Genomic DNA, 23198 nt, shown 5'->3' on the forward strand with positions numbered 1-23198 from the left:
TCTTGCCTTTCCTGTCTTCTCCACTTGTTCCATTCGTGATTAACTGTGCGTGTCCCCTCCTGGGCTCCCGCCGTATCCCATTTCTGCCAATACCTCGAATGTGTTTGGCTCGCAGGAAGTCGACATGACACCGATTTAAGCCCCTCGATATTGTCAGGGGGTTCTCTGTACCAACACGACTTCCTGACGTTGAGTAAAACCCATCTTTTAAAGTCTTTTACGCAGAGATCCGACTCAACAGCCACATCAGAGGCGTAATAACAGAACCGGAATTGATTCTCGGGTAACCACCGACTGCAGGTGGGACGTGCCCCCCGACCCCCAATAGGAGTGTCATATGTTCAACTTCACACCTCAGTGTCACCTTTTTGCTACTCTCATGAACCCCCATCCATCTTGACTGTGATGCTATCCGATAATAGCCGATAACCGATTCACGGACAAGTCGACTTTACGACTCCACATCGACGTTCCTAACCGTTAGCTTTCCCCTCCAGAAGCTGCTTGCCCCCCCCCCCACCTTAAGACGTCGGCCGTCTATCCCGAAGCAGACGCCGTTCCGCCGCTATGACACTCCCATTGATGTCATTGAATCCGAGACAATCGGGCTAGTGAAGCGAGTACTACCCCCGTCAACCCCCTACCGCAGACACCGGCCTCCCTCTGCACCTGCAGGCCCGGCGAAGGGCATCCACTTGATGGTAGCTCTGGTCGACCCATTTGAGACTAACTAGTCCAATTTTATTTTATTTTTTTTTGATACGCAGCCATTGTTACAGTCTAAAAGAACATTTAAGCCTGATAGCCAGTCGCTATGCTTATCCTTTCCGGAATCTTTGTGGGTCTTGTCACCCTTTCTGTCCTCGTGGTGTTTACAGATGTGCTCAGCTCCTGGAAAAAACAGTCTAGATCTCCCCAGCCCTGCAGCGGGGGCAGCCATCTTTAATCCAGTAAAGAGCGGAGGGATTTGGCGGCCCCCCCCCCCCCCCCTCTCCCAAGGCCCTTTGGAAACCTCTCGGCCGTGAGAATGGGGCGGTGGGGGGGTTGGGGATGCGTGGCGACCATGCAGGGGGGTAAGATGGGGTGGCCATCACCCTCCCTCCAACCCCTTTTGTGAATTTACTTAATCTAATTTGAGTCCCCACAACACCACGTCTCCCAGTCTCTTCCATGCCCTTTGCACCCCCCCCCCCTCCTTCCCAAGTTTCAAACATCAGAACAAGCTGGTCTAAGTTTCACGCATTAGCAGCGAAAATGGGATTTGTTTGGTTTAATCCAATATCCTCGTAGGAGTCACAGTAGTAAATGGAAAGCGATTTTCAAAAATGAAGCCGATACACTCGTCAAGCGTGAAAACGGCTTTTATATCCTCGCAAATTGGGCGCGTTTTCTAAGGGCGGGGGGCAAGAGATGTAACAGCGGTTATAATTATTACACACGTTTACATTTTTTTGCCACCCACCATGTAAAGTATTTCCGTGTTGAATTCATTCATTCACCGTGAAAAAACATAAAAATAATGCCGATAATATACCATTTAGATGGTAATGAAATGTAAAAATTGAGCGCTTGATAAATGAAGCAATGCAGGGATGAAATTCAGACAAAATTTGTGAAATAGTTTCACTATAGGTAAAAAAATAAAAGGTCAGTTTAATCAAAGCAACTAAGTAGTGTAAGGATTTGTTTCACATTTAAATCAATTAATGATATACTTTCCATTTAAAATTATGTATTCAATTCCCATTTTGTCATGTGGATTCCCTGTGGGAAAAATATTAAATATGTTCAACATCCAGTAATAGGTTATAATTCAAAATTGTATTCATTAGGAAAAATAAATGTTCACATTTAAATTGATCCATTATCTAATTATGTCACACTGGGATAGGCTTCGGGGCTCCCGCGACCCTTGTGAGGATAAGCAGCTTGGACAATGGACACAGACATTGAAATTCATTATTCGATAATTCTATTTAATTTGTATTTTGTCACATTTTGATCACTTATATTAGCGATAACCAATTGGTGCCATATCAGTAGTAGTACCTCTAAATGTAATTTCAACTACACATCTTGATTAATTCTGAATTATTTCAATTTCAATTAGTTTGTAACTCAATTATTGATCATGTATTTTGGCTATGACAGGCTTTGTTCGCCTTAAAGGTGACACTTCAGCGCGACGTGTGGATGTGTGTTTCAGCTCATTTGTATTTCACTTGCGATGGCGGCCACACGTTGCAAACAGCGCGCTCGTTGCAAGACCCCCCCCCCCCCCCCCCCCCGCCACCCTTTTGCCGTTTCGCACCTCTGATTAACTCACCGCGTTGCCGTCGGATATCAAGCGGGTATTAACTCATTAGGGCCGCCGCCTTTGAAGTTGCTCCCGGGCATCATCGGGGTCTCGTAATCCCTTTTTAATGGGCCAGTGAGTGGGACAGTGGTTCAACAAAATCATTCATTTGACAACCTTTCTCACCTAAAGCACCTTTTTTTTTTTCCATTTTTGTGCATGAACGAGTGCAAAATTGGCTGATTCATTTCGGAAACTAATCATTGTTTAACCAGTGATGTGTCGGCAGGGCTAACGATATCAGAAGGACTGGCCTCGATTAGCAACCCAAATTCGAATATGAGTTGCATGAAATTGTATACATGTATTCCAAACAGTCCATTCTCCATTTATGAGCATTTCTCTTGACTGCTGTGCTTCTAATATGTGTGCGATATTTTTTTTTTTGGGCGGGCCAATCACAGTTCGGCCATCACATGTTGCCTTGTCGCTCTATTTTTGCCCAGGGCCTTCAGAATTAGTAGTGCTGTCCAAAGTACCCGAATGTTCCTGTAAAGTGAAAATAAGTTTGAAATGTTTTGTTAACAACCCTACGGAAGCATATTGATGCCACACACACAAAAAAAATCCTGTTTTCCGGGCTATTTCTTCTGTTTTTTGGACTATTTTTCCCCGTTTTTCCAGACACATTTTTTTCTCCGTTTTTCGGGTTATTTTTTATCAATTATCAATCCGCTTCCTCCGTCCTCGTCTTCCTCCAGCTTTTGTAATGTTAGTGTCTTGCCCCCCCTAACCCCCCACCAACCCAACCCTGCCCCTCCTTCTTTAACTGGAGGCAATAAGGTGGTGAGGGCCAGGAATGCTGCCGTGGAACTGTAAAGATTTATCGCACCGAGGTGTGAGTGCGGCCGCCGGGCTCTAACAGTTTAGTGCCAGCACCGTTCCCACTGCGGGGCCAATGCGTTGTTTTACGGCTTCGCAGTTTGATTAGGCAAGACCGCAAACGAAGGGACTGTTGACACAGAACCCCACCACGTATTCCGCAGTTTGCCAAGCTAACCCCCCCCTCCCCCCACACTCCAATCCCGACATCCACATTATTGAATGTTGTCTTTGAAAATGTAAAGCGTTATCATTTTTTGATAGGATTGCGGTTGACGAGCGCACCAGCTGCTGGATGGTGATGACATTTTAGAAATAGAGTTGTGGTTTCGGAAACCAGTTGTGATAGCGTTGTTCTTTTTGAAAGCCAGAATGTTATTGTTTTTAGAAATTATAGTTTTAACGTTTTTTGATAGCGCTCTTGTTTTAAAAATCAATTGTTGATGTTTTTGCTAGCAGCTGTGTTAGATAGGGTGAGAAGAGCTGGAAGAAGTGGCTGGGGGAAAGGGAAGTCTGGGAATTCCCGCTGAAGCTACTTCCCCCGCGACCCGACCCGGAAAAGCGGTAGATGATGGATGGATCCGTGACGGAACGTGATGATTCTTAAAAATTCTTAAATGCGATTTTCCCCAAGTGAAGTCCTTCATTATGATGAAAAATGACATTTCATATTGAATATTGCCATTGGAGAGTTTTAAAACAACCTGTACAGTAAATTAAAAAGGTATAAATGATAAGTATGAACAGTATCTATTAAGTACATTGTGGTTCTTGTGGTCACATTTATCGAGCAGCAGCTCCTCAAATTAGTCAGAGGCCTTCTCTCTCTTCTTCTCTTCAATCAGTCCTCCTCAAACAGGCAAATATATCATTTAATGTTGGCCGCAATATTTATGAACTATATGCCACCATTCATCTCCATCTCCCCTCCTCGACTTTAGCCTGTGACACGCAACACGTTTTGCTCTCCCCTCCCATTTAGTCTCTTTCCAGTCGTCTCACTCTCGCTCTCGGGTTACCAGAACCAGCAGGGCTTTTCTTGCTTCCCAAATTGTGTGTGTGTGTGTGTTTGTCCTTGTCCCTGCCTCCTGGTTCGCAAGGAGCCACCCAGCAGCCGGCCTGTGATTGGGCCAGCCGCGCACGGGTGGGAGGCGGCGGGGCGGGATGGGGGCTCTCTCGACACGGCGGCGGGTGTGCTGACTGCTCCGGGACGTGTTTCAACAGATGGTCGAGGTTGGTGGGTGTCATCACATCGGAGAGGGGATTAGAGGAGAGAGGTTGTCTTCCAGGAGCTGTGTGGTCCTCCCCATTCCTGCCTCCTCACCGCCATCAAGTCCTCTATGAGCGCAGGGAACATTCGCGGGATTCCTTTTGCCGCGCGCTGCCCCGTCAGGTACGTTTACCAAACATTCCGCTGCGTTAAAAGTCGGGACGTCCGCAATTGAGATTCATAGCGGTTCTGTGTTAAGACTTCAGTTTCCACCCTTTTCCAAGTCCAGCTGACAGGAATTCCCTCTGTCGCAAATTCCTGCGTCTCAAGGGATTAGTAGGCAGCACATTCCATTAATGTCATTTTTTTTTCTCCCCCCCGGCCTGAAAGTAGCTCAGAGTATTTGGAGACTCTTGTGTGACAATGTTGTAGACTGTCTACGCAGTAAGTATCCCAAATTTCCCTATCAGGTCTTGGTTTCGGAACATTTTTGGCAGGTTCCCGAAATTGGAAAATGAAAAACGTCCACGTTCCATGAACTCACTTTCATAAATCTCATTCCGAGTGCACCTCTGGCACATCGGACACGCTCGTCATCGCAGTAACCGATTGAGACTCTGAATGTGTTTTCTTGCTTCTTGGTAAAATGTCTCCTCCTTACCTGTCTGCTGAAAAGTGTACGTGGGGGCACCTCTCTTTGCCACCACATGCACCTTGAACTGGAGTAAGAAGCGAAGTAAGACGCATGTATAGTATTTCTATCCCGCGACAGGGGTTTGCGTGCACGTGAGAGACTGCGCACGGGCCGGCGTGCGGGGTGAAAGCCGCCGTTGTGAGAGCCGGTGTTGACCCTGGTAAACCAGCCGTAGCTTGCGCTTCCTGCCTGCTACTTGAAGTACTTAACCCCCGGTAGGCTGCGATCATTGCGGCTTTTTCGCCGGGCTGAAAAATGGGGCTGAACGATCTGATGTGATACGTGAAAAGACACTTACTTGGGTTCGGGGTTCTCTCTGACATGTAATCGTCGGAACGAAAATCGCCCAGTTAAAAAATGATGAAACTCAAATATTCCAATTCACAAAGCAGTCTGCTGGGTTACATACCTTCATTATTTTGTATTAAGGTATTATGACCAGCAGTCATGTCATCAAAAACTTGTCAAATGTATTTGGGTGTTTACACTTCGGCCAAAGTGAGACTGCTTGAAAAAAAGTTTTCTTGATCCACTTGTTTGGTTCTGATTCTTACTTGACTAAATGGACAGAGTTAGTTTAAACCCAAAGCTGTCAAATGTAAACATTCCGTAAGTGGTCTTGCTCCACTTTGCGTGCTGCGCATCTGGTTCAGTTGAAAGTGTTCACACTTGACTAAAACGGCCCCATTTTAGATTGTGTGTGAACACAGCCTAGAAGCGGTCTCAATTCGCTTCTTGGGTGGGCATCAGGTTTTTGGATGGTGAGATTCACACTTGACCAAACAGGCAAAGTTGATTCGACCCACACCTTGCAAGTGTGAACACAACCTGGAAGCGGTCTTGGTCCTCTTTTATGGTGGGCAACAGGTTTCAGTTGACAGCATTCCCATTTCAGCAAATGGCCTCAGTCCGTTTTAGTTGGGTGCGCATCACTGATTGCGTCCATACTTTATCAAACAGAGTTCATTCAAACCAAATCCAGCTTGACGAGTGTGAACGCAGCAAAGCAGTTTCACTCCGCTTGTGCGCTACCCACCAGGTTACGCGTGACCACTTTCACAATAGTCGAACGCGAATCAAACTAACAGAGCAAAGGCACCGGTTTTAACCGAACCAGATGTGACAAGTGCGGACCCAGTTTGACTCCAGCTGTGCGCCGCACACCGCGTTCCAGTCGCTAGCATTCACACCCGGAAAAGCACAGCAAACATTTTGTGAACGCAGATCTAAATACGAGCCCAACTCGCTGCGTCCATATTCCGAAAAGTGAGGACTTAAGAGTTTCAGCGTTGGCCCGGCACTCCGTGGTGGGTTTACCCTGCGAGGGCGACCCTTTAAAAATGTTTAGCGCCAGCGTGCTACAAACAACAGCGCGAGCGAGCGGCAGCTGCTGCAAATAATTAGGACTTTACGACGGGGCGTTCGACTCCGGCCAAGACAAATATTTGTCCTTTTAGCAACTCTGTCATCTTTTCACTTTTTTTTTGCGCACGTCAGACTGTAATTCCCGTCACTGAGCTTATCTAATTACTGAATGGTGGGACAAATTCTTGTGGCTAGCAATGCGCCGTATCTGGAAATCCGCATACGCTCCGTTTCCTTAAGTTTTGATTGCGTAGTGGGAAAAGGCAACGGCGCGTCACCCCGAGCTTTTGAGAGTGCCCTCTGCTGGAGACCCGGCCGAGAAAATAGTTTACATTCTCCTGTGACAGGTGACCAAATAATAACTTTTGATTGATTGATTAAAGTGAAATGCAATTATTTACAATTGGTTGGAAAAAAAGATGAATGTGATCAACAAGGGTGCGTACGTTGATGAATGCTGATAAACTTTTATTACGATGTTATTTATTAAAAAAAAAAAAAGTACACCAATTTTAACTAAAGTGGCAATGTCAGACATTACGTCTCTGTATTTTTATGTATTTTTAGAAGGTATCACCAGAGGCAACAGGCTATACAGCATTGATCTATTTTGGAGCCCACAATAACCCCCACCCCGCACTCGCCAACCCCCCCCCCCTTCCCACCAAGTGTTTGTTCAGCCTCTCATTTGAGCGGCGAAGGTCAGGACAAGCAAGCATTCAACTCCTCGTCGTCACTGGAAGGAATTCTGACACGTCGCTTGGGAAGCTAATTTCGCTTCTTCCGTCTACTCTTTGACTCGCATCTGATGGCGAGTTAGGAGCCTGGCCGTGGAAAATAAGATAGTATAGCCTTCTAATCTTCCTGCACCCGAAAATGCTTAATAAAGTACCAGGTTTACAATTGAAATTTGGTGTCGGGTGTCAAACTCAAGTCCCGGGGGCTGGATCCTGCCCACCGTAGCATTTCATGTGTTCCACTTCAGCAGATCATCTGCATGTACTTCGTGTTCTTCTGGACCAAAATTTCAAATTGTCTTGACTTTTATTAACTGTGAGAAATGGCAAGCACTTAAACAAAAAAAAAAAAAAGAGAAGTTCGGCGTTTGACATCCCCAGCTATGAAAGGGGGTAATGAGCGGAAACGAAGGTTCAGTCCAAGACACGAGCGCCAACGTAATCTTCCCGAGACACGGGCGTGAATAAAGGAAACAGCAAAACGTGTACACACACACGCAAGCCTTGCCCCTCCTCCGTCCTGTGGCCCCCCCAGAGCGCCGCACTGTCCCTGCTTTGTCAGCCCCCCTTGTCTAATAATCCCCTCCCTGGGGAGAAGCAATCTGTTTTAGATAGCAAAGAGAAAGGGCCCTGTCTGTATCGTGTACAATTAAGTGAGCCTGTCGGAATTCTTACTTTTTTTTTTTTTTTTTAGAGGGCGAAGCGCCGCCACTGGGGGGGAGTGGACAAGGGGCGCTCTTTTCATCTGCCGCCTTTCCAGAAAGGAGATAATGGGGTGGGAGGGTCAAAGTGAAGGGACTGGATGGAGAAAGGGGTTGGTGGGGGGCGCAAATGAATGAATTCCTCACCCCTGCAGCCCCGCTCCAGCACTTCCACTAATAGAAGCTAGCGTTTGTTTCAGCTCTCCTGCTTCTATTCTCCCCTTCGCCCCTGGAGCCAGTGAACCCATTCAGCTTCTGCCAGCACCCCCCCCCCCCCCCAACCTACCCTACCCGTGCATGTGTGCGTACCAACTTGGCCATGTGTTGCCGTCGCAACTAGCCTCCGGTCGCGTTGTCCATCCACGGGCCGAACGTGGATGCAGGATTCCTCGGACCCACGGTGTGACGTGACCTGCGTTACCTGCTTTTCTGACTTATCTACCGCATTTCCGGTCGGGTCACGGGGGAAGTTGCTTCAGCAGGGATACCCAGACTTCCCTTTCCCCAGCCACTTCTTCCAGCTCTTCCTGAGGGATCCCGAGGCGTTCCCGAGCCAGCCGAGAGACAATCTCTCTCCAGCGTTTCCTGGGTCGTCCCCGGGGTCTCTTTCCAGTGGGACACCTCACCTCAACACTCATCAGATGCCCCAGCCACCTCATCTGGCTCCTCTCTATGTGGAGGAGTAGCGGCTCGATACTGAGCCCCTCCTGGATGACCGAGCTTCCCACCCTATCTCTAAGGGAGAGCCCAGACACCTTGCGGAGGAAACTCATTTCGTCCGATTACATCTGGGATCTTGTTCTTTTGGTCACGACCCAAGTCCTATGGGTGAGGCTTGGAACGTAGATCGACTGGTAACTTGAGAGCTTTGCCTTTTGACTTAACTCCCTCTTTACCATAACGGAACGATACAAAGTCCGCATCACTGCAGACGCCGCAGCAATCCGTCTGTCGATCTCCCACTCCATTCTTCCCTCACTCGTGAACAAGACCCTGAGATACTTGAACTCCTCCACTCGGGGGAGGATCTCATCGCCGACCCGGAGAGGGCACGTCACCCTTTTCCGAATGAGGACCATAGTCTCGGACTTGGAGGTGCTGATTCTCATCCCAGCCGCTTAACACTTTGCTGTGAATACCTCCAGTGAGAGCTGGAGATCACGGCTTGATGAAGCCAACAGAACCACATCATCTGCAAAGAGCAGAGATCTGATGCCGAGGCCACCAAACCGGAAATTCTCTCCTATTTCAAACATGTGGTACAAAAAAACAAAGTGGATTTGTGTTCAGTATCAGCTTGTAACGTGATAAATTTTACATTTTAATGTGATCAATTTCACATTTTGACCTGATAAATTTCACGTTCCAACATAATCGGTTTCACTGTGTAGCACCAGTTTTACACTGAGTTGGAGGATGGAGACACAGTGCCCATTTTTGGGCATTTCCAGGGTTGTTGGAAAAATGAGCTGCACTCTTGCTCTGAGGCACGAATTTCATTCATTGTTCGGCCACGCTCGTCACTAAAAACATTGCAACACAAATATCTTTCCCAACTAAAACGTCGTCAATTATCATCGTCACGCAGCACTGGAGCAGAGCTCGGATTTCAAAGTCCTTGCTACGTTGCGCTCTGGCATCGGGCCCTCGGTCTGGCTCCCCTTTGACCATTTGATACTTTCCAGTGCGCTTTTATTTGCTGGGTGGCGATAAAGTCAATTAAAATACAAATGAGGTTACGACATGCTTTGGAAAGCCGCACGCTCGCCCGGAGGCGATGGAAAAGCGAGCCTCCCCCTCTGTTTACAAATTACAGGTTTACATGTCTGTCTCTGTTTAACTGACTAATTCTTACCCCCCCCCCCCCCCCCAACCGAATCCCCACTCACACGTGAATGCCCACGGCGGAATGTTGAACTGGCACAGGTGCAATCGGGCCAATCTGCGTTTTACAAGCAGTATCACGTTGGCACGCGAGACTTTTTTTTTTTGGGGGGGGGGGCTGTTTATGGCGTCCAATGTCACGCAGTCTTCCTCTCGCCTTTGACGACACTTTTACACAAGAGTACGCCCGCACGTGCTCCGTCCACGTTGTCTGGGAGGGTGGGGGAGGCGCTGCCAGGAGACCGCCGTCACTCGACGGAATCGACCGTTTTATTGAGAGCAGTCAGAGATAAGAAAATATTGAACTCTCATTAGTTTTGTGAAGTCCTCCAAGGGTGAATTCATTTGCCGGTAATGGCCCGGAGGAGCAGGAATGTTTTCCTGACAGTGTTATTACAGCCTTAAATCTTCCTCCCTGCCTTGACATATACTGAAATAGTACGATTATGATCAGACTTTATTGATGACCCGAAGGGGGAAATGTAGCTATTAGTGGAGGTATATTCCCACCACGCTGGTGTTAAAAGGGACATTGGCTTTAAAATACAAGCCGAGTTCATCCCTTGACTCCGCTCGCATCTCAAATCGTTTTTTTTTCCCCCCACCGGACGCCGACGAGCACATTTGTTAGCTTCGACGTTCCGAGTGACACCCAAGCCGTTCCGTGGAGACGGTCGTTCTTGAGAGGCTATTTAACTTTCCGCGTCACACACACACCAAAGTGGATTAGAGCCCCCCGCTTCTCCCGGCCCAAAATGAAAAGCCCATTGAACGCGCCGAGAATGTCCACGAATTCACAGCGACACGAGTCCGTCGGCGATGACCTCAGTGGAAAGCCGTTTCAAGCAATTAGCCGTCGCTTTCTCTTGCGGTCGGAGGGGGATCATTTACTGTACATCGAGGAATATTTGACATGTCAGTAAAAAGACAAGGAAGCCACCCGTGAGAACTCCCTCTCGCTTTCTTGACTCTCTCCAGAGCTCTTGAGTGTTTCTGATGGGGCGGGCGGGGGGCTTTGGGCCAAAGTGGCTGGAGAATTACAAACGTGTTGTATTTTCTCCATCGGCGGCTCGCTAATGGTTTCCATCTACGGCTCCCGGGCAGGCCTAACAAGAAAGTGCTCGCTTTTACGCTTGTAAAGCACACCCGCGCTTGACAAGTGAAAAGGGGAAAAAGCAACACAGCCTTGATAAGATGACGGGCCGCCGGAGTCCGACTTGGCACCGGCCCGTCGGACTCGTCAGTCCAATTGATTCTCAATTGGACATTTACTGGGCCGCCCTTTCTGCACAGACGCCGCTCTTGCTTGTAAAGTTCTTTTTTTCCACTTGTAAAATGGATGCCGACTGGGAAAGCGTCAAGAAAAGTGAATTTTATAAGGGTCGATATGTTGTTGGTTTTGCCAGCGTTAAACTTTTAAAATCAAGGATTTCATACTGTTGAAAGTGTTGGAAATTAAATCTTTTATTTTTCAACATAAAAATTATTAAATTAACTACTAAGTTACTCAGACCTTCAGATTTCAACTCGTCCATTTTTTTAACACCCCATAATACCGATGGGTGCCCACATTTATTAAAACAAACAGATGTGTCAGATCGTTCATAAATGACAGGAAAAAAAAATATTTTTAATTAATCTATTATTCATTAGCTAATTTAATTTTGAAAAATAATTTAATAAGTGCACATGTAAAAAAAAAAATGTAATTTTACTAGAATTTTTAACGTGTACGTACAATGTTTTAATTTGTCAATGGGGCTATGCCCACCCCTGCCCGACAGTCTTAAGAAGGCAGCTTCTTGGTACGACCTTGTATCCGTGTGCTTGAAACTCATGCCCCTCTTAAATGCTTGAAAACCCAGCGGACCACCCTGCCATCTAGAAACCTCGCTGCACCCCCACCCCCGCGCTTTTTGATGCCTTCTTGGATCTGGATTCACGTAATTACAGATGAATGATGACGTTTGGGACGGTATGGCCCGGCAACCTTGGCCACACAAAGGCGCTCTTACCCAGTCGGGGATAAAAATGTGGAGCTTTTAGTCTGATAGCCAAGTCAAGGTCGAGGTTTTGCTCAGGCGAGGCCGTTTGCCTTCAAGCCTTGATGGAAATCCCACCCTCAACTTGTCAAAGTGAAATAAAGTCGTTTTGAAATGGAACCGATAACCCTCGTTGGTCTTGGAGCGATTCGTGTAATTTGGGCAGAGGTGCCAAAAGTACTCACACCCTGCACTTAAGTAGTCGTACAAATGAAGGGGAAAAAAAAGAGGAAAGTAGAAAACAAGTAGATTTAATTTGAACACAACAGTTTTTGGTGATGTAGCCTGTCCCCCCCCCCCCTCCCAAAAATTTACCCGATCCATGGCTTGACTCGTATCTCAAAGGACAACTGCATGGCAAAAGGTGTTTTTATGTGGCCAACATCTCTAACGGGGGAGGCCCGAGCCGGTGTAGCGCGGGACGCTAGCCTTGGCCTGGCGTTGGCAACGGATTGTGACACAGGCGCTCCTCAGTGTTTAAAAAATAAAAAAATAAAAATAAAATGAACCTCGTCAGGCCTCGCGGCAGCCCACCAGCCAGATTCCGTGGGATTAAAGAAATATTTGGACAAGCCTCAATGTTAACATAAGGCCTTGCCATAATCATTTTCCCCCTCTGAGAGCGAGAGGGCGAAATCAGAACGTCGGGCTGTTCGTCCCCGAGATGGACGGACAGGAATGAGATTTTCGGGGGTTTTCGGCACACTGAAATGACCGTTGTTCTGGGTCGCCAGTTGACGGATTTATTTCACGGCGGCGTGGCATCTGGTTTGGGTTTTGCCTCGCATCTTGTTGTGGGAACGTGAACCTCCTCACCTCTCCCGCCCTCTTCATCGTAACGTGAACAAGATCCAGCTTTTTGGCCAGACCGGGTGGATACTTTAAGAGGGATGGAGGCGGGGCAGGGGGAGCGATACCTGGATCAATTTTCCACCGTGTGCCGTAGCAAAAGCACCGGCTTATTTGTCTCCTCAGTGGGTCTGCTGTTTTTCAGTGACAGCTGATAAATGTTCAGAGCGAGCAGAACCCAAGCCAGATGCAGCCTCTTGGCCATTGTTGAAATGAATATGAGAACCAATCACAACCAGACTCCGACATGACTTTTGTTACCTTCGTTACTCGCCCCCTTTACACACATTTCCCCCCCCCCCTCACCCTCAGTCTGTCCTTTGTACACCCCCAGAGTATGTATGTGTTGGTGGGCTGGGTGGAGTGGGTTAGCCTCAGGTTGCCGAGGTTGGGTTAAACAAGTCACCATCAAAGCCATATTACCACTTGGGTCAGGGCACGGTCAGAGTGCAGCCCAGTGTGAGGTTTGAGGGCCACTCCCCAACCCCCAAAACCATACGGCACGGACTGCAAAGCCAGTCAAACAGCGCCGCTGCCCCGGTTGGTTACACAAGCGAGCTACTCTATTATGCCCAGCCAACAAAGAGCACCGCTGTCGTACTCAATAACTGCGAGGAAAGCCGCTTGCGCCATGACGGATAAGTGAAAGAGTCGCACAAAGATGTCTTGTGAAAGGAAAGATAAGTCGGGTGTTGAGTGTTTTAGAAGTTACATGGTCACTGCCTTTTATGCTCGGCATTCAATTTAGAAATGTACCCCTTAAATACACGGTCTATAAATGTAAAGACTTCCTTTTTTGGTCATCAAAGATATGCTCGTAAATTTCATGTTTCGAGCTGAAACTCTTTGGGGCAGAATTCTTGATGGACACCTACAAATGCCGCCCAAAAATGCCCAATTCATACCAAAAATCCTCCGGAATGGGTCCTTGAGACGTTTGCGTGGGTTTAATCGTGGTAGACCGAATTTCAGGTCGCTGAGACTGAATGTTAAAGCTTATTGTGTATATTTATACGTACTGTTTTTTTATTTCATTGACAAAGGATTTATGAAAATGAAATAAAGCATCAGGAGGTTTTGCGGATTTGGCCGCACGTGTTGTAAATCATATTTTTGGAGCGCTACGTTATGGAGCTTTGGAGATGATTTAGAAGCCAACGTGTAATCATTTCCTTCTTCGGTGGAGAAATGTCGCGTCCGAGAGAGAGCACCATTCTAGTACGAGGATGCCTATATATGCATCTGCTGACCGAGTAGAACCGTTGGCAAATACGCTCGGCGCTATTAGCGCCGGCCTCTAAGCGAATACGGACGAGGTGAAGCCGAGGATAAGAAGCAACTGCAAATTCAAGGGAGCGGCAGCAGCTGTGCGACCGCTCACCGTGTCTGGGTTCTCCCTCGGTTCCGGACAGAAACGCTCTTGATAGTGTTTTAGCAGAACGTATCGGTAACCCGGGTTTTGCGGCTAATTCCACGGTGGAATTAATGTCACGTCCTCACTTTAATATGTATGGAGTAATTTTAGCAGCGCTGAGTCGTGAATTTCCCTCGACCTCGTATCGTGTCGCAATTCTAGAAACCAACGCAAAATAATAGCACCCAACGGCGCCAGATGTATCATAATTTGCGTTGTGCTTCTCGGAGTTGGCTGTAACAATATTTGCTCTCTCGAACCGAAACAAATTTGAGCTCCCTTGTGAGGACGGATTTTGAAATCCGATTGGTGAAGCGGTTTTTTTGCCAATAAAATTGAAATTACATCGGGGGGCACGAGTGATTTCGAAAGGGACCTGGGCGGATTACATTGACACGGCAACACCAAGAGACTGAAATCTAATTTGCTAGTATCCACATACTGTACACGTACTGGAACCAAAGCAGCCAAAATGTCTTCAAAAAAATAGTAGAATGTATGTTCTACGTGTGACTCAATACTTTTGATAGGCGAGCAGAAAAAGGTTCCCAGGTCCTGACTTCTCACAACCGAAGTCTCCCTGTGTAGAAATTTTTTCATTTCCATGCCTGGCTGACACTTGGTTTCAGGTCTTTCACAGCTGGACAGAAATAGACATGACATTTTTTTTTTTCGTGTGCCGAGTCATTGTTTCTGGGAAGCGATGCAGTCGGACCCTCACCGCAGGAATATGTGTTTTACTGCGAGGAAGTGTCTTAAGAGTTTCTGCGTGTCACAGAGGTTTATGTTGTGTGTGTGTGTGTGTGTGTGTATATATGTGAGGTTGTGTGCACCGGAGGGGGTGTTTGTCCACGCGGCGCCAATGTTTGCACAGGGCTGTCACGATGACTGAGGCTGGCCGGCTCATCTGGAACGCCGGGACCGAGCGCAAAGTGCTCTTAAAGCGCCAGATTATCGCGCTTCTCGTCATATCGCCGGACGAGAAGCAGACGCGCCCGCGTAGCGCCGCGCCAAAGGAACGAGCGCATTTCGTCACTTAGCCGCGCGCACAAAGCTGATTTGTTGGTGCACTTCTAGGAAGTGACTGCGAGCCTGGGTGGATTAAATCTGCCAACACGGTGAACTGAGAAGAAGATCGTTTGCAATTCAACCTTTAAACATTTTCGCAGTGTCTTGTGTCGGGAGCCAAGTGTCATAACAATAATGATTTATTTGAAGATACAATTTGGATTCCCTAATGCACGGGTGGGGAGCCTAAGGCCTGTGGGCGAGGAAATGGCCAAAAGAACCCTGAATTATCCACTTTGAGCCAAAATAGCAAACTTCCTGTATCTTTGCCGGCACGTGTTCATGAGTTTTTGTGGGTCTTGTCATGAGGGCGGTACCTACCAAATGTCTTTGGGGGGATGAATGTTCTTTGAAGGACACCAGGAAACGGCCAAAATGATCCAAACGTGGTCACTTCAAGCCATTTTCTTTTGTGGGTTTTGTCAAGATAGGAGGAACTGGTTTGGAGGACTGAATTTTCCAAAATGAGCCTAAAGCGTCTTCTTTGAGCCAAGACTGCAGACTCCCTGTGTGAAACCTTTTTTGGGGGTTGAAATATTGAACAAATGATTGTAGGGGGCCACGGCCCTCGGAGGACTCGGGTGTCACAGAGATCTGCCATTTTCTTCATTCTGAATTGAAAGCAGGAGTGCAGAATCTTGCCTCAATAGCCCCAAGACCATCTTTTCACCAAAGGCTATTTATTTCCACGTACAATCCAATTGTAGTCTCTTTATTAGGATGAATGTGCTCCCATAAAGCTTTCGGAGTCATCCATTTTTATACTTGGTAAGCCGCCGCGTTTCGATGGCAGGCTATAAGGGGCCTGGAGAGCCGGAGAGGCCGCGAATTGCTGCTGGTTATCTGTGATTGGCGAGTGGGGCGGCGGGGTTAATGTAGCGGAACCCTCGCGCTGCCCCGATACGCATCCTCCTACGCCGCCGCCTCCCCCCCCCCTTAGTGTGGTCTCATCCTCCCTACTGTGTCACGCTTGACTCATCGCGTGGGAGGAGGGGAGAGGGGAAGGTGGGCTTTGAGTGATGGCCAGTAAGCGGAGCGCAATTGGCCGACGCGGGAGAGCGCGTACGAATGCGAGCTAGCCAATGCCGCGAGCTCGCCTCGGTCAGACGGACGTCTGCCTGCGGTGGGGATGGAGTCGTTTCCACGTGTGTTGTTTCACCGAGGGAACAAAATGTGAGCTCGCGATAGGAAAGGACGAGACTTAATGAGACTGGTGGGACCCTTTGGAGGTGAGGTCTGTTTTTCTGCATCGTCACCATTTGGTTGTCAGCTCAGAAAATCTGCTTTTTATATAGCAAGACGCATTTCGCAGCTGTTGTACGGTTCGTTGGTACAATCGTCAAATCTAATGCTTCTGGTTTTCAAGTTCACGTCTATATATGTATAACATATATATATGTAGTTTGCGATTCATAGCTAGAGTACCAACTGTATATATTATGTATGTTCCCGCCCCATGTCGAAACTAATAACGGCTCATATCAACGTCTTTTGTCCGTGTTTATTCGCAGTTGACAGCAGTAGGGTGCGAGTGAGCGGGCCAGGTGGACTTCCCTCCCCCTCCGACTGGACTAACTGCTCCCTGAACATCCATCCAAAAATGCTGCCGCGGTGGCTGTCCTGCCTGGCCCTCCTATCGTCTCTGGCCTGGGGTCCGAGCACCTCGGCCTACGCCACCACCCGGTCTCAGGGCCTCAGGGGCCGCATCCAGAGGGACCGCCGGAACATCCGGCCCAACATCATCCTCATCATGACTGACGACCAGGATGTGGAGCTGGGTGAGGAGGACACGAAAACATACCTGAAACGTCTTTTTCATTTTATGTATTCGCAACACATATTGGAAAATTATTTGATGATGGTGACTATGCACCAATGTGATGCACCAAGCAACTTAATCACAAACATAGTCGTGAAACTCTTCATCATTTGTGTCTGCATGACTGTATTGTACTGCCCCTCTGTGGCCATGTCTTGAACACCAGAAGGAACTGCAATGAATGTGTGGTCGCTTTTTACATTAAATATTAAACACAGCCCACAAATGGCCATCTGTCCGATGAGCTGCGCGCCTTCAAATTATTTAAAAACTCGAAGCAGACGGATAGCTGCCATTTTTCAAAAGGTCAAAGGTCACCTTTCCCCCATTCTTTACCGCCCGACACTCTCCCGCTAAACCTCGGCTCCTCCTCCTCTTCCTCGCCCTCCAGGCTCCCTGCAGGTAATGAACAAAACCCGCAAGATCATGGAGGACGGCGGCACCACGTTCACCAACGCCTTCGTCAGCACGCCCATGTGCTGCCCGTCTCGCTCCTCCATGCTGACCGGCAAGTACGTCCACAACCACAACACCTACACCAACAACGAGAACTGCTCGTCGCCCTCCTGGCAGGCCCAGCACGAGCCGCGCTCCTTCGCCGTCTACCTCAACAACACCGGCTACAGGACAGGTGGGCGCCGCTACTGAGAATGTGTGTGTCTATATGGGTGGACAAACAGCATATCATGCACAGTCTCTGATAAAGACGACTTTTAGGAAGAATTGTACAAAGGTTCGATTCCATATGTGTCCAAATTCTGAGTAAAGCAGGGAACACCCTTACATAGTGGTAAGACTCGACACTTACTGTTTTCACGCTCTGCTACGTGCTGCTGTTTTGGTTAGCAACGGGTTCAAACGAACCCGGCACTTAACAGGCGCTCCCGCATGATCCCGGCGAACTGTGTGCTGCCGATTTGTATCAGGAATGTGCCACGACTCCTCAGCTTTGGCGCCATCAGCGGCTCCACTTGTTTCAGACATATCGACTCGGTTGCTCGCCAAGGCCGCATTTTTCTGACCATAAGCTACGTGCGCACGGCGCTGCCTGCCTGGCTGTCTCCGTCTGCTGTGAGAAATGCAAACACGGTGACGCCTGGCAGGCCGCTGTCGGGCCTCATCAGACGGTGTCTGCCGTGAGTGATGTGCAGGCGCGACACCGGGCAGCCCGGTAGGGGCCCTCGGCGAGCAGGCTGCACACATACCGGAGCGTCGGACAATTGAACACAAATGGTGAAGCAGCACATGGAGGTGCATACTATAAAAATATTCAGATATATATTCTTTATCCTCTACTAAAAATAATTTATACTACAGCATCTTACTTAATCACTACCGTAGTAGAAGTAGTATTGTTTGTGTCTGCCTGACTGTATTATACTGCCTCCTGGTGGTCAAGGCAGATACACCAGAAGGAGCAGCCAAATCAATTGGATTGCAGCATCAAAACTGTTTTCTCATTTTGCAGCATTCTTTGGCAAGTACCTCAACGAGTACAACGGCAGCTACATCCCACCTGGGTGGCGCGAGTGGGTCGGGCTGATCAAAAATTCCCGTTTCTACAATTACACCGTCTGCCGGAACGGCTACAAGGAGAAACACGGCGCAAGTTACGCAAAGGTATGTCTCCCCATTGCAATCCCGCAATAAAAACGGAGACAGTTAATCCCTCGCACGCATTTGTTTTCTGGAAAATTACAGGTTTGTCCTCTCCCGCTTATAAACACAGACGTCGCTTGTCTTAACAGAATGTGACGCAGGAATTCTGGTGGAATTAAAGGGGATGACTTTATTATTATTGCCTCGGTGCTTCGACAGTAACATTTTGTCAAAAATGAGAACCTGACGTGTGGCGCGATAAACGCCGCCTTGATTGCGAGCTGAAATGAGGATTGCGGCGGCGGGTCGGAACAAATATTTAATTTACTGTCTTTTACTTGAGTATATATCTTTCTGGTATTTTTTTTTTAAGCTCTGCGGATGATGACGCAACATACAAAAATGGAGACTGCAGCAGCATGGAGGAATGTGTGTCATTAATCATGTCGCCAACCAATTCCGAGAAGCAAGATAGTCTCCATCTATTTTTGTATTAAGCATTAATATGTTATATATTCCGACGTTGCGAATTAGCCTTAAATCGGGATTTCTGCTCAAGTACCAACTGTGAGTACTTCTGCCACCTATGAAGGAAGGCGAGGGAATTCTCTCTCCGACCGACGACTGAGACGATCCCCCTCACGGTCGCTGCGTCCGATTTTTGAGGCGGTCCGCAGCCCTCTCGCCTGCCTGTTTTCCTAAGCGCTGTCAGTCGGCGTTCGCGGTGGTGTGCCAACATCTTCCCAGAGTTCATAGAGATTTATAGTTTGTCAACTTTTCGTGACGGCCTGCGCAAGAGACAGGGCAAACAAATGTTTAGACGGCGGCGGGAGGCAGGAGATTTCCCCCGGGGGGAGGTGTTTACAAGACTCCAACGTGGTCAGCAGTTTGTGGTTTTCGAAGCAAATGGATCATCTATTTCCTATTTGGTGATAGAAAAAAAAAAAAAGAAGGGTGAACTCACACCAGCCTGACAATCACGTTGTCTGCCTTTGAGTCGCTGTCAGGACATTCTTCAAACATCGTGATTTGATGAGACTCCGGTGAACTCGGAGCCACCCTCAACCCTCATGTGGGAATTGGGAAATTAACCCTTTCACTTGCAGTGCGCAGCTAGTTTAGCTAGCTAGCTTTTGTTCTGGGCGGGTTCATCAAAGTAATTCATCAGCCACCACAGTGGGCAACTAATATTTCCGCATTGCTAACCATTTATCATTATGGTTGAGAACAAATGTATTAACTTTGAACACTACTCTGTCTGAGAAGTATTTGAAAACTCCACCTCTTTTCTCACTCTGCCGGAGCCGTCGCCTCAAGTTTGAAATTACGGCTGCTTTTTTTTTTTTTTTTTTTTTTTCTCAAGACAATATCGACTGAAAAATACATTTGAGTAAACCGGTTTTGTTGAAAATGACGTTAGCTGGGATAGGATCCGGCACTACCGCAACCCGTGTGAGGATAAGCGGCTTGGAAAATGGATGGATGGATCGCTGTAATGCTTCAGTGCAAGCAGTGGTAGGATACTATGTATTCAATTTGCTCACGATGTTGCCCCTTTCATGTGCAGTTGTGTAACGTAAGACAGTTGTGCTTTGCAACAGCCGCATGACACTTTATTTTATTTTGAGTGGGAAATAATCCAGATTTCCAACCGATAATCTGCAATATTAAGGATGACATGTGTGACATGTGAACCGTGACATAGCGAAGGATGACAGTGCGGCACTGTAGAGAAGAAAACAGCTTTTGAATAGCTGTCAAGCAACCCCGCACACAAAATTCACACTTTTCAGGCACGTGCGGCCACCGCCCGGCCTTTTAACAGCTTGGCTGTGAAGCGTATTCATAAAGCCTTACTTGTGACAATTTATTTTTTATTTTTTTTTTTTTTTACGCTTTCGTCCTGAACACACCCACGTGTCGGACGACAGGCCCTCGGAAAGTTGGCAAAAGGAGGCACATTAAAAAGCTCTCTCGCAATTCTGTAAAGAACAACACTGGGGACGATAAAAACAATGGCACGCGGAGAGCCAGCAGCAGGCTCCTCGCCATCGAGCGGTGTCACGTTCAATAACGTCGGGGATACTCAGACGAGGGAACAACCCTTACACTGTACACACACGCACACACACACACACACACACACAGGCAGGCTGCCAGCTGTTGACTCAACAGATCGGTGCTGTGTGTACTCGTTGAACCCACCTCACACACCCCCACTTCTACCCCCTCTGAAGTAGCGGCTTGGTTCGATGTTACACACTTTCCCCCGGTTCTCCTTGCAGGACTATTTCACCGACCTCATCACCAACGACAGCGTCAACTTCTTCCGCATGTCCAAGAGGATGTACCCGCATCGCCCGGTGATGATGGTCATCAGCCACGCCGCCCCCCACGGCCCTGAAGACTCGGCCCCGCAGTACGCCGAGTTTTTCCCCAACGCCTCCCAACACATGTGAGTATTGTTTGTCTGTCTGCCTATCTAGCTACCTACCTAGATAGCTAGCTAACTCGGACGCTCGGTAGCAAGCTAGCGAGCAAGCAGTTAGCCATTTTGCCAACTAGCCACCCAAATATGTGTAGGCTCGCTGTGCTTCCCTCCACCGGACATCAATGATAAGCTCCCAGTGATGGCGGTTTGCCACGACACTTGAAAGATTCTTCCACTGGGAAGTCAAAATCAGTGGCTCACATATCCCCCCCACCCCCGCCCCCCAGGTCCCTTCGGGTGCCTGTAACACGCTCCCAGGCTGCAACAAAAAGTTTCTCCCGTCACTTTCTCAGCGTCCCGCTCTCACCCTCACAGTCCCTTATCCCACTTAACATTCCCTCCTGTCTGTTTGCTCTACTGCTCTGTCACTCCATTCATCCCTCCCTCCCTCTGTTTTTCCAAGTTTCTTTCTTAGTTTTCTGCCCTCCCCTCGCATGGGACTTCCTGACCCTGTCCATATCAATCAGTACGTTCTCTCTCCCTGCGCATCCCCGGGACCAGAGGAATGCATTGTGTGCTTTGGAGAACAGCCTTTGTGGCATTATTAATATATTTTTAGCTTTGCCCCCCCCCCCCCCCCCCCAACAAACACAACCCCGGCTGACCAAAGGCGGACTGGGCGTGATGGATGTTATTTACGGTCCCTTGTCTGTTTGGATACAGACATGATCTTTATTGTCAGGCAATGCCAAAATGCTGTTCCAGAATTAGCAAAACGAGGCTTCGTGCTGTTTGTTGACAGTTGAAGTTCACGGTCAAGCTAAACGTCAAACAAAGAGAATCTGCTAGGCTCACGGCATATTGTACAGACATACATAAATTATGATGCCATCCAAAACCCTTTCTCAGTCTTGTTTTTTGGTTTTAGTTTGAGGGTGTCACAAAAATGAAAACTATATAGCCACCACAAAGTATGATCCTAAACCAGTTTATCATCATTTCACGTGCACGTAGGTGAAATTTTCAACAAGTAATAAGCTCCATAGGAGAAGGGGGGGCACCCAAAAAGTACGCATATAAAATTGAGAGTACTTTAAATGGCCCACAGAGCATTTTGATCCGACCCACACTGCAATTTCCAAGACGAAGCCCCACACATCGAACCCGCAAACGCTTGCCATAAAAAAAAAAATACACACATTTCATCAGCGTTTTTGTTATTTTGAGGTTTAAGGCAATAAGATTCTCACGAGAAGAGGCGCACGCTGGCATTAGACGCCTTTAAGCAGCCGTAACTCCGAAGGCGTCACGACCCGAGGTGGCAGGAATAGGAGGAGCCGCCTCGTAAATCAAAAGCGCGTTCTGTACTTTTGACGGCAACGCTTGCTGGGGATGTGTTTTATTAATGTGATTAACATTCCTTTAGTTTTAAACACCGTGGATGTGGTTTTCCCAACATTGAGTTAAACGGTTGCTAAAGGGAGTGTTGTTAATCCCCTCTTCTTTTTTTTTTTTTTTTTTTTTTTTTTTTAAATTTGAGGGGCTATTTCTGTCGGAATCCAATGCTCGTACCATCAAGAAATAAACCCACACGTTCCCGAGCGGCAGGTGTGACCTCGGCACTCCCGGTTCTGCCGTACCTCGGCGGCCCGGCGACCGGAGACAGGTGCCCTTTGTTGGGGCTTATTAGACCGCCCGGCTCGGTGGGTGAAGAGTTCAACGCTTGCTCACAAAAGCAACGCGGCTCTCGTAGCGGCTCTTCATTAAGGCTTCCGTGAGTGGAATGTGGCCCGCTTGATTTGTGTGTGGGGGGGGGGAGAGTGCACCAACATTACCAACAACCATGAGTTCTCGGTACATGATAACTCTGAATTTTTGTGTATACATGGCCGTGGCTGCGCCCTTGTACTCCGCAGTCGCCTCCCGTTTTTTTTTTTTCCCCACACTTGTCATAAAATGTCTCCTTACCGACAAGTAAATACAGGAGAGCCTCTGTCTCCTCCATTGTTTGTCTCGCCGCGGTTGATGCAGTTTTGCAGACTAAACCGTCGTCTTGGTAGAAACAGACAGGTGAGGCGCGTCTGTCAGCAACCCTCAACTTTTTCCCCCCTTGCTGTTTATACGCTCGCTTTGCAGACGTCCGTGACATATTGAGTCCTCTGGGCCCAGACGTCGATGCAAACCCCGCTTCGGGGGAACTATTATTT

The 23198-nt window shown here is 48.0% G+C and overlaps 1 protein-coding gene across 8 annotated transcripts in view; it reads left to right on the top strand.

The window, feature by feature from the left end:
* Positions 1-23198, top strand: part of sulf1 (sulfatase 1) — a 60449-nt gene that overhangs the window by 22932 nt on the left and 14319 nt on the right. For 7 of the 8 annotated variants that reach the window (XR_009792643.1, XR_009792647.1, XR_009792644.1 and 4 more), the window contains 5 exons: positions 4403-4571; positions 16654-16920; positions 17353-17592; positions 18430-18581; positions 20846-21015. Coding sequence is in view for 3 of the 8 variants with exons in the window: in XM_061804740.1 (XP_061660724.1) it covers positions 16743-16920; positions 17353-17592; positions 18430-18581; positions 20846-21015 (740 nt within the window). In the remaining 5 variants the exon portion in view is untranslated. The remainder of the gene's footprint in view (positions 1-4402; positions 4572-16653; positions 16921-17352; positions 17593-18429; positions 18582-20845; positions 21016-23198) is intronic. The other variant, XR_009792645.1, reaches the window with a different exon arrangement.

The sequence above is a fragment of the Syngnathoides biaculeatus genome, chromosome 19 (genome assembly GCF_019802595.1).
Source record: "Syngnathoides biaculeatus isolate LvHL_M chromosome 19, ASM1980259v1, whole genome shotgun sequence".
NCBI classification, from domain to species: Eukaryota; Metazoa; Chordata; class Actinopteri; order Syngnathiformes; family Syngnathidae; genus Syngnathoides; species Syngnathoides biaculeatus.